Here is a 12,303-nt window from a genome sequence, read left to right as displayed (position 1 = left end):
ACACAGTGTGATCCAGTTTTACACCAATGCTGAGTTCTTTGGCTGCTCACCCCCTACATTTTATTTAGATCATCCTTACCTCATGGGCTCTATTTTTAGACTACACACTGGGCACCACTCTATGGTTACTACAACATTGCCTGCATTTTTAAAATAGCATTCTCCAGAAACAATTTTTTAAAAAAGAGGCAGGATTCATTCTTTAAATGCACAAAATAATCAATTCAAACAAATGATTTCCCACATCTGACATCAAAATTGGACATAGAAAAAGGTACCACTGGAATTCAATATTTTTACAGATAATTTTTAACATTACTTGTTATAATAGTCTTTGAAACTCTATATAAATGTCTGATTTTTAAAATCTTAATTCATGATCTTATTACATACATCAGGTTTGCTTTGGGATGTACAATCTAATGTGTAGTTATGACTTTCCTGTAACTTGTTAAGGTCTGCACTGTGTCCATTTTATCTGCCTTAATCTGACAGATTAGCATTGGGTTCCAAGTAGAAATGTGCAACACATCTCCGAAAATCCAAGAGGTCTAGAGAAGCACTGGGGTTACAGGCTCTGTGTAGCTGCCATGCATTGTTCATGGCTAGATCAATCATGTAGCTTACCAAAATTGAGTACCATTTCTTGCTTCTTATCCTCACCCTATATTTAGAAATGATTTGATCCATTTTAGCTACACCTTCCCTGCATTCATCATACAGTTTTACTATGGATGGCTGACTTATCTGAAGGATCTCTTCATCATCAGCAAAACAACTTACTTCATTCACTGGTTCTATGCCTACAGCATTGGAGCACAGGCTGATAATGCCATCACCATGCCAACGACACAACATTATCTCATCATTTTCCTCCACTCGAAAATCGAAATGCCCCTTCTTCATTTTTTTCATGTGTTCTGCATTCATAAGGGGACATTTTTCAGCCCTGCTTTCACGAATTGCTCCTGTTGCCCTCAGTCCCTTCTTCTTCAAGGCTGACATCAGTTTGACACTTGTAAAGTAACTATCAAAACACAGGTGATAGGGATATTGACCTCTCTCTAAAAGAACATCAGCAAAGTTCATCACTAGATTCCCACCTAAACCAAGATCAAGATCTTTATCTGCCTTCACAGTTGGTTCTTCTTGATAGGGCTCAAACCAAACCAGATAACCCTGTGTGGTTGTACCACACCAAATTTTATAGCCAATTCTTGTAAGCTTTCCCTTCAGGTACTGGTCACTATCAAAGCATTCACACATGGACTTATCAAAACAATAGTATTCTTCTAGGGGAGCATACAAGAGGAAATTTTTATTCATTTGCTTTATGAGAGGCCTTAATTTTGTAAACTTATCTTTTTGGTCTAGGTGGCTATTATCTGCAAAATGTAGGTATGAGAAAATCAATTCAAATCTGTCCCTTCTAATTGCATCTCTAACCAGATTCTTATCGGCATCAGAGATTTCCCAATACATCCCCCTTCTAGGACGCCTCACAAACCCACTCAAAAGCAGGACACCAAACACACACTTCAGTTCCTGAACTGTGACTTCCAAGTTGACATTTTTCTGAGAAGCATAATTATTGGTCTCATTTACAATCAAGTTGAAAGTGTCATCATCAAAAAATAATTCAAAGAGTTCGACTGGGTTCAACTTTTCATTCTTGAGATTCAAAAGTCCAGAATCCAGTGCTGACCAACTTGGGAAGCTGGGTTTAATGTCTCTTTTGGTCCAATTCTTCTCTGGCACACTTGACACCTTCTGCTTCTTTTGAGCAGGCTGAGTCTCAGGCTCATTATCTTCCTCCACCTCTGAGTCACCGGAAAATGCGAGGCCTTGGAGCAGTTCACTCACTCGAGGTTTGTCTTTTTTTTTGCCTTTACGGGTCATGTCTCCTGCACCATATTCCAAGGATGAAATGTGCATCTGGGCCCACAGGTTACCCAGGTGACGGTCCTTCAGAGTGTTCAAATGTGCAACTGTCCTTTTAGGAGGGGCAGGCATGCTATAAGAGATCTGGGGTACACAGTCTCTGGGAAAGAAAAAACAACACATGCTATAAATCCTCAGTCTTATTCTTTCATACATGATAAACCCTCTGAAGCCTCCTAAATCTTCTTTTGCAGGGGATTACTTACTTCTCATGTTTGATAAATGACATTATATATGAGTTGGATTGAGACACTGGCAACAACAATGGGTTCAAACATACAACAATCATGAAGATGGCACAGGATCAGGCAACATTTTGTTTCGTTATCATAAGGGCACCATGATTCATCAACCAACAACTTCTCGTGTTTCCATGGAGAGGACTTCAGCTACACTTAACAATTCTAGCTTCACTCCTTACCTCTCAGTCACTCCTCATGACTCAACTACTTGTTGAATCTGGGAGAAGGAACTAGGCATCCTTAGTGCAGATTCTCTCTGTCCTCTTTAGAAGCAGGATACAGACATTTGTTGGTCCTTTTTGCTCAACTTCTATCAGGCAGGCCTATGCCAGAGGAGGTGTGGTATACTCCAGCTCTGCCTGTAGGAGCCCACTTAGCTCTGCCTCTGAGCTGCTTCATCTAGCCTAGCTTCTGTCAGTAATAAAGCTGAGGTTTCCAGCACCATCTGTTTGACTCCTGTGTCTCCGTCAATTGGCTCTGAACTTGGACAAGGAAAAGAGCTGGAGTTTACTGGGTCCCCTCATACCTCTCACAGAACCTCTGAATATGGGAGGACTTAGCCTGTCCTAGTTCTACACCCATCCAGTGGACATGCTGCTCCAGGGAGAAATGTAAGAGAAACTCAGATTTACTGTACTTGAACTGATTTTTATGGGGTTTACAAGGAAGTAAGCTAAAGTTACTAAGATGAAAAGTATTATTTTACACAAACTCCTTTTTTAACTCTAGAAATTTGCATTTCATTTACTATGTCTAATTAGTAAACTAGTCTAGTTTTAAAAGACCTAAGGGAAAAAAGCACTGAAAAGAGTATGTTTAAAAAATAAAAAAACAAAAAATTTTTTTTTTATACTACATACCTTCACTTATTTACTTAAAAGAGTTTATCATCCTGAGTGTTGTCAATGTCCACATGTATGATCCATTCAACACATCCATCTTAGAGTTCTCTGACACCCTCAACTTCAAGGACATTCCTTGAATCCTGCCGTTACACTGACCCTTTTCACTCATTGCTGAAATCTAAACTCCAATAGCTCATTCTCTAGTCCCAATTTCTTTCCGCTCTAGCCTCTTCATTCTCTTCACTCCATGAGACCTGTTCTTCCATCTCACTCTCACCTTACATTCTCTCTGGTTTTCACCTTCCTCCTAGTCAGTCCAGACCCCATGACCTACCACGTTAGCCCCTCTCTTACCAGGATCATCAACCACCCTGCCCCAGTGTCCATCTGTCTCATCTGCCCAGTGAAACTTCGGCATCAGATCAGTACTACTGTTGGCTTTCTCTGTTCCTCATCCAAGAGTGAGCTGCCAAAGAAATCACACAATTAAGTAGACACTGCTAAAAATAATGGTCCTCAACTTCAGGTAGTTCAATATTGCCCAGAAATCCTTCTCACTTTATCTTTTTCCTTTCTCCCCAGTTCCCCACATTAGCTATTTCACATCTTCATCACTCTTCTCAAATTTTCTATTCAGTCTTTGGTATTTCTAAATATGACCTCTCTTCCTATTCCAAAGATGACTCAGAATTTTTCAAGCAGAAATTTGCTCTTTGAAACCGTCTTCTTCTGTGGTTCCTATGACTCCACTCTCTGGTAGTTCTTCTCGTATACTCTCTAGGCATTTGCAATTCTATTTTTCTACTTCTTTTCCACTTTATCTAGCAAATTCCTACTTACTCATCAAGTCTTGTCCCAGATGTCACCTCCTCTGAGACACTTTCTCTGATACTCAAATCTCAGGGGCCTCTCCTGCATATTCTAACATAGCTACCATGACACTTCATCATAGTGTGTGGTAGTTGTGTGCTTCCTCATCTGCAGTGTCTCTTTTCCCATTTGACTTACTGACAGTAAAACCAAAAACCAAACCTGTTGCTGTCCAGTCAATTCCAACTCATAGCCACCCTATAGGACAGAGCAGAACTGCCCCATGGAGTTTCCAAGGTTGTAATCTGTACGGAAGCAGGCTGCCACATCTTTTTCCCTTGGAGAGGCTGCAGACCTTCTAGTTAGCAGACAAGTACTTAGCCACTATGCTACCAGGGCTCTTTTACTGAGGGTAGGGACTCTGTATTATATATGACTTTGAATATGACTGACAAAATGTTTGCTGAATGTATCAGTACAGGAAAAGAAGAATATGAAATAAAATAAAAGTTAGAAACTTCTAAAGGTGTGCCTGAAAAAGTCTTTTCAATATAACTATGCCTTGGTTTCTCTTTTATTAGTTCATCTTGATTCTCCAAACCCAATTCTTGATCCACACCTCCCTCTAGTTCATCCTAGCCTGTGACATCCTGTGAAAGAAAGTTTCAGATCCCTAATAATCTGCTCCATGACTGTGGCAGACTGTCATTTTCCTGCCAACATCTCCTGCCCTCTTCCTCCCAACTAACCATGAACCTGATTGTGCCTGGGACAGCAATGTTTCCAGGTCCAGTCTACAACTTATGACTGGTCTAAATCAGTCGTGGTAATCCCATTCCCCTTGGCTAGATATGCAATTCCCCTGTCTCTCTTGTAGCTAGGATGATCATGTGACTCCAATTTCAACCAATGAGAATAAGGAGAAGACTGCTGGGGGTTTCTGTAAGGTTTCTGCTTTCTTGATAAAAGGAACAGATAAAGCTAGAGGTACCCTTCTTCCTGGTTTTAAGCAAAGATGCAGTACCTAGAGCTGCAGCACCATCTTGTGGTTAAAGGCCAAATAACCAATGCACTAAGGATGGTAGAACAGGAAGAGACCAAGAGCCTGGATCCCCAAATATGAAAACTGAATCATGCCAAGTATTGGAGGAGATATGGAAATAAATGAACTGTCATCTACTGTTCTGGGAGTAGAGATCATGTATCTTTTCTAGAAGTCAATTTAGCAGAACCAAATTAAATTTAGGAGCCCTGGTTGCTCAGTGGTTAAAGTAATTGGCTGCTAACTGAAAGGTCGGTGGTTCGAAATGACCAGCGATCTGTGGGAGAAAGATGCAGCAGTCTGCTTCTGTAGAGATCTACAGCCTTGGGAACCCTATGGGGGCACTATGAGTCAGAACTGACTCGATGGCAGTGGGTAAATTTAATATAAGCACATCCTATGATCCAGTTATCCTGTTCCTAGGTATTTATCTGAAAGAAATTTTCACCCAAGGGGCATGTTTGAGGATGATTACTGTAGCACGGATCATGGTGATGGGGAGCTAGAGGCAATGTGGGTGACCATCTCTGGGGAAAGCTGATAGGCAAAACATGGTGGATGTATTCCATGGGGTACCTATGGAACAGCTATAAGGAAAGGAATAAATATATACATAGAAATATAGATGGATTTTAAAACATTATGCTGACTGAAAAAGTAAGAAACGGAACAATACCTATCACAATACTATTTAAATAAATTTAAAACACATGCACAAAAAACAAAAGTGGCTATTTTACATGTCACATATTGACCACAGACATACGTTAAACCCATTATGGTAGTTGAGCTGCTGTACCAAACCTGGAACAGCCTATCTTAAGACTTCTTGTTACATAAAAGAATAAAATATCTTTATTCTTGAAGCACTGTGAGTCATGGTTTCAGTTACCTAATGCTGAATACACCCAAGAGGCACAGTAACAGATTCCTATTCTCCAGATACAACTCTCCACTCAGTCACTGAAGATCACCACTCTTGGCTCAAGCCTCACTAAAAAAAAGGTTTATGCAAAGTTCCTTTTCTCTTAAGCTTTAAGGCATTTTAATTTTAGCTGAAATTTATCTCCCTGTTTCCCTAAAACAAACAAATGCCAACAAGAATTCCCATGGCCCTGCTCTTCAGGTTATTATTCCATTGTTTCCTTTCTCCTTTTTTCTCAAGTCTTGGGGAAGTTAATGGCCTCAGAAACCAATCCTCTGCTTGTGACGTGGTCCCTCCCTTTCCACTTTAGGAGTATCCGTATTACACATTCTCATTCATGCAACTGACACTTATTAAGCATCTCCTACTAATTTTAATTTCTCCTTCTTCATTGGCTACTTTCCCTCTGATGTTTTCCTTATTCGGGACTCTCTTGAATGAAGGCTGAAAACACTCTACTTGTCCTCCCTAAGTCCTCTTCCAGCTCTGATGGTATCTCTTTCTTAATTGTCATGGCGGCCTCACTGGCAGCCTTCATTCTGGTTTAGGTTCTCTGCCTTCTGACTTCTCTACAAAAACATAAGGGAACCCAGCAAAGAGTGATCACACAGAGTAGACTGGTTCAGGATAGGATTCCTGGGTACAAAGGTCTGTGCTACAAGTGAATGTTTTTGCATAATTGTTGTATATTGACGGGTCACATTCTTGACATGGGGCCTCCTATGACCACAGAGGTAAGAGCGGCACTCTTTCTATATTATCCCAGGGAAGCAGCCTTCTGACCATCTGGTTTCCCTGACTCAATTCTAGTTTCTTCTTATACTTGCAGGATTCATTCCACTCAGGACCATGACACTTACCTGTTGGGTATTCCTGAGGTCTCCCCACCTGGGTCCACTTCTTCAGAAGTTTCCTGCTTTGCATGAAACAATCCATCTTTAGTCACAACTTCCTCAGCTGAAATATACATTAGGGATTTAAATGTCACCTGCTTCCTGATTTTCAAAAAAAACACCCTCCAGGGTAGAACACAGGATATTCCAAATTAAAAAACAAACAAAAAAAAACTACACAAATCAACAGATATCCCAAGAGTTCTCAGTCTCATCAAGCCCGCAAAATGTGGCACAACATGGAAAGATATTGAAAAAGGTCAAGTAGGGCAGCAGGGCTCAGCTAAGGAGAGGATCTAATAGGGAAAAGCACATTTGGAGAAAAGTATACATGGACGGTAGCATTCTCAGAGAGTGAAGAGAACTTCTGAAGTGAAGAGGGCAGAGAAGGATGTGGGGCTTCCAGGTATGAAGGGATGTCTACAAATACAAGTTATATACAACTCTTGATAGGGAAGAAAAAGAGGAGCAAAGGAGAAATTGCTGAGGGAATCAGAATACAGAGGGATGATCAGAGAAGGTAACAACAAGAATCAACAAGCTGTGTGAATCGATGGAGAGGGACACAAAAGGATAGGGGCTGAGAGAAGTCTGGAGACTAGCAGAAGAAGGGTCAGCATTTGTAGGAAACATAGGTTCACCGGGAACAACCAAGGTTAATGATGGGAGAAAGCATAGACAGGGGACTGGCCAGAGGTCTGTCCTTACTCATCAGACTGAGGTTTGTAACCTTTTCCTGAGCTGAGTTCCCAGAGAGGTTCCTCTCAGCCAAACCCAGATGAGGCCACTCCTGTGGGGCAAGGGCCTGGGCTGCTTCTTCCTCAGTCTTCACCAACGTCTGAAAAGACAACACATGAGCTCTTTGTTTTCACTGTGGTAAGGATAAGGGATCCAGTTATGAAGAGTGTACCACACTGTAGACCAGTGGTACAAACCACTCAGGGGCATTCTTTAAATCTGTGGAAACCTTTTTGGTTATAATAATGTTGCCTACCATCACCTCCTGCCAATGCCATTCAGAGGATGATGCCAGAGATGGCAGACATATTGCAATGTGTGGGACAGTTCCACACTACAAAGTACTGCTACACATCCTGCATGACTTTCAAGTGTTCTGCTGGATTAAACCTAAAATAAATTGGCTGCCCTTAAGTATGTAAGAATTCTGAAAAGTTTTTATAGGATGATATTGAAAAACCCAGTAATTTAGGAGGTTATGGAGAAATAAGCTTACATGGAATAAAGACATTGTCTCAAAAGTATTGATTAATGGGTTCACTTGGATCATTCCACTATTTTCTAGCATTTTCATACTAAGTATTTGAAGGGGAATTCAATGCAGTACTGCAGTTACTATAAATGCAATTAAACTGAGTGTAAATATAAGATGGAGGAGTTTTGAGATCTCTTTTTAACAGACCTGGAGCCTAATATACGTACAGATATCTCACTGAATTTCATTTAAAAAGATTGTTTAAAATATTTCAAATATAGGAGAGTGATAAGATATCTGAAACCCTGGTGGTGTAGTAGTTAAGAGCTATAGCTGTTAACCAAAAGGGTGGTGGTTCAAATCCACTAGGTGCTCCTTGGAAACCATATGGGGCAGTTCTACTAGGTTGGAAAAATTATATGCTAAAATGATTTCTTTATTTTGGGTGTTGCCTGTGGTTTTCTAAAATTGTCCCCAAAGGTCTGGATTGAACTGTGTACCCCAAAATATGTGCTGTAAATCCTAACCTCTATGCCTGTTTGTGTGTTTATAATCCCATTTGGGAATGGGATGTCTTTGTTATGTTAATAAGACAGGATTAGTATAGGGTATACCTTGAGTTAATCTCTTTTGAGACATAAAAGTCAAGCTAGCAAAGAGAGACAGGGGAAGAGAGATGCCAAATACATGAAGATCGCCCAGGAGCAGAAGCTCAAAAGAGACAAGAACCTTACTCCATACCCGACAGATAGAAAAAGTCTTCCCCTAGAGCCGGCGCCCTGAACCTGCATTTCCAGCCTGAACTGTGAGAAAATAAATTCATGTTTGTTAAAAGCATCCAATTGTGGTATTTCTGTTATTGCAGCACTAGATAACTAAGACAGGACTTGGTACCAAAAGAGTGACGTGCCACTCTAACAGATACCTAAATTGTGGAAGCGGTTTTGGAATTGGGTAACAGGTAGTGGTTGAAAGAATTTTAATGTGCCGAATAGTAAAAGCCTAAATTGCCTTGAAGAGACTGTTGGTAGAATTATGGATGTTGTCATGGATTAAATTGTATCCTCCCAAAATATCTGTCAATTTGGCTAGGTCATGATTCCCTTGCATGATTGTATGATCGTTTACCATTTTATCTTCTGACATGATTTCCCTATATGTTGTAAATCCTATCACTATGATGTAATAAGATGGATTAGCGGCAATTATACTGATGAGGTCTTCAAGGTTAGGCAGTGTCTTAAGCCAATCTCTTTTGAGATATAAAAGAGAGAAGTGAGCAGAGAGACATGGGGAACTCATACCATCAAGAAAGCAGTGCTGGGAGCAAAGCGCATCCTTTGGACCTGAGGTTCCTGTGCTGAGATTCTCCCAGATCAAGGCAAGTCTGATGACAAGGACCCTCCTCCAGAGCCGATAGAGAGAGAAAGTCTTCCCCTGGAGCTGGTGCCCTGAATTCCATCTAACCCACTGGACTGTGAGAGAATAAATTTCTCTTTGTTAAAGCCATCCGCTTATGGTATTTCTGTTACAGCAACACTAGATGACTAAGACAGACGTCAAAGGCAATTCTGGTGATGGCTCAGAAGAACACATATGGTGCCAGCAACAGGGATATTGCTAGAATTGTGGATGTTAAATGTGCTCTAGAAAGGCTTTAAAAGAAAATGGTGAATATGTGATTGGACAGTGGAGGAAAGGTAATGTTTTTTATGCAGTGGCAAAGAATTATGTTCAAATGTTTGGTGGAAGGTAGAGGTTGTAAGTGATGAACTTGGATATCTGGCTGAAGAGATTTCTAAGCAAGATTTTAAAGGGGAAGCATGGTTTCTCCTTGCCACCTACAGTAAAATGCAAGAGGAAAGAGAAGGACTTAAAAATAAACTGTGTAAAATGAAAACAGAACTTAAAGATTTGGAAAATTCTGTTGTACAAACTAAGGACACATGTCTTAGAATGTTCACCAAGAATGTGGCTACACAATCTTTTCTTAAAGAGATTAAGCCTGTGACTGGTGGATCTAACCAACTACCACAACAGAAGACCTATCAGCTTAGACTGAAGGGGACAAAGAAAGAAAAGAATGCCATATGACTCTTAGAATTCTACAGGCAGGAAACAGACCAAAGGAGCTACTTCTGTTGTCTTCCAAGAAAAAGACCAGCTTGGAGATTAGCAGAACTGTTGGAAGGAGCATGAGAGGCAGGGCCTTCTTGGTTTCAAAGAGTTGGATCTTTGCCAACTTGGTTCTGGAGCGTGGGCTGCCATCAAGTTGTGCCGGGGGATGGGGCAGCTGCCCAAAGTTGAGGAGGTGGGGCTGCCATGTTCAAGGGGCAGAAGAATGGGGCCAAGGGGGTGGCGTTGACATTCAGATGGACTAGGAAGATGGGTCCGCCTAAAGCCAAGGAAGCAGAGTTGCCATTCCAGAGGGCCTGGAAGGCTGAGCTGAAGCCCAGGGCCAAGGGGCCTACACTCAGAACCCAGAGGGCATGGCAAACGACCAGTGTCTAGAGGGCAGGACCATTACCTAGATGGTCTCAGAGGACAAAGGATTATTTTCAAACCTTGAAAGTGAACATAAATTGTTCTGCTGGGTTTTGGACTTGCTTGGTGCCCATTATTCCTTCTTTCCCTCCAATTTCTCCCATTTGTAATGGAAATATCTACCATGTGCCTGTTCCACCATTGTACTTTGGAAACAGATAACTTGTGATCTAGGTTTCACAGGTTCACAGGTAAAGGGGAATTTTGCTCCATAAAAATTTACACCTAAGGCGGGGGCCAAGATGGCGGACTAGGTGGACGCTACCGCGGATCCCTCTTGCAACAAAGACTCGGAAAAACAAGGGAATCGATCACATACATAACAATCTACGAACTCTGAACAACAAGCACAGACTTAGAGACGGAAAACGAACAAATACGGGCAGACAGCGACTGTTTTCAGAACTAGGAGCCAGCGCACCAGGCAGGTGACCTTCGGAGCTCGATCGGGGGCAGAGCCCAGGGGGGCAGACGGCACAGAAAGGGGGCCCACCCCTTCCCCCCCGAACCCATCCCGGGAGGAAGCCTAGCAGCTGACTACTTGGAAAATCTAGTTTCCCAGTGATGGCTCGGAGACAGCAGTCCATATCAAACCACATAAAGAAACAGACCATGACAGCTTCTCCAACCCCCCAAACAAAAGAATCAAAATCTTTCCCAAATGAAGATACAATCCTGGAATTATCAGATACAGAATATAAAAAACTAATTTACAGAATGCTTAAAGATATCACAAATGAAATTAGGATAAATGCAGAAAAAGCCAAGGAACACACTGATAAAACTGTTGAAGAACTCAAAAAGATTATTCAAGAACATAGTGGAAAAATTAACAAGTTGCAAGAATCCATAGAGAGACAGCATGTAGAAATCCAAAAGATTAACAATAAAATTACAGAATTTGACAACGCAATAGAAAGTCAGAGGAGCAGACTCGAGCAATTAGAATGTAGACTGGGACTTCTGGAGGACCAGGGAAACAACACCAACATAGCTGAAAAAAAATCAGATAAAAGAATTAAAAAAAATGAAGAAACCCTAAGAATCATGTGGGACTCTATCAAGAAGGATAACTTGCGAGTAATTGGAGTCCCAGAACAGGGAGGGGGGACAGAAAACACAGAGAAAATAGTTGAAGAACTCCTGACACAAAACTTCCCTGACATCATGAAAGAAGAAAGGATATCTATCCAAGATGCTCATCGAACCCCATTTAAGATTGATCCAAAAAGAAAAACACCAAGACATATCATCATCAAACTTGCCAAAACCAAAGACAAACAGAAAATTTTAAAAGCAGCCAGGGAGAAAAGAAAGGTTTCCTTCAAGGGAGAATCAATAAGAATAAGTTCAGACTACTCAGCAGAAACCATGCAGGCAAGAAGGGAATGGGACGACATATACAGAGCACTAAACGAGAAAAACTGCCAACCAAGGATCATATATCCAGCAAAACTCTCTCTGAAATATGAAGGAGAAATTAAGATATTTACAGATAAACACAAGTTTAGAGAATTTGCAAAAACTAAACCAAGACTGCAAGAAATGCTAAAGGAGATTGTTTGGCCGGATGACCAATAATATCAGGTACCAGCACAATACAAGGTCACAAAACAGAACGTCCTGATATCAACGCAACTCAAACAGGGAAAGCACAAAAACAAACAAATTAAGACTAATTCTAAAAAATAAATAAATAAACAAAATAATACACACAACAGGAAATCACGGAAATCAATAGATAAACGATCAAAATAATCAAAAAGAGGGACTAAATATAGGAGGCATTGAACTGCCAGATGGAGAGTGATACAAGGCGAAATAGAAGGATACAAGTTAGGTTTTTAC

General features: G+C 40.9%; 1 protein-coding gene across 1 annotated transcript in view; it reads right to left on the bottom strand.

Annotated features, from left to right (window-relative positions):
- Nucleotides 1-392: 392 nt before the first annotated feature.
- PGBD1 (piggyBac transposable element derived 1) overlaps nucleotides 393-12,303 on the bottom strand; it is a 34,353-nt gene continuing 22,442 nt past the window's right edge. Inside the window, exons 4-6 of the mRNA XM_003421133.4 lie at nucleotides 7,407-7,536; nucleotides 6,666-6,762; nucleotides 393-2,041 (exon numbers count right to left, since the gene is read on the bottom strand). Of these exons, the coding sequence (XP_003421181.2) occupies nucleotides 484-2,041; nucleotides 6,666-6,762; nucleotides 7,407-7,536 (1,785 nt within the window). The 3' untranslated portion in view covers nucleotides 393-483. The remainder of the gene's footprint in view (nucleotides 2,042-6,665; nucleotides 6,763-7,406; nucleotides 7,537-12,303) is intronic.

This window comes from Loxodonta africana, chromosome 1 (assembly GCF_030014295.1).
Source record: "Loxodonta africana isolate mLoxAfr1 chromosome 1, mLoxAfr1.hap2, whole genome shotgun sequence".
Taxonomy (NCBI): domain Eukaryota; kingdom Metazoa; phylum Chordata; class Mammalia; order Proboscidea; family Elephantidae; genus Loxodonta; species Loxodonta africana.
This window is presented reverse-complemented; position numbering and strand designations above follow the sequence as displayed.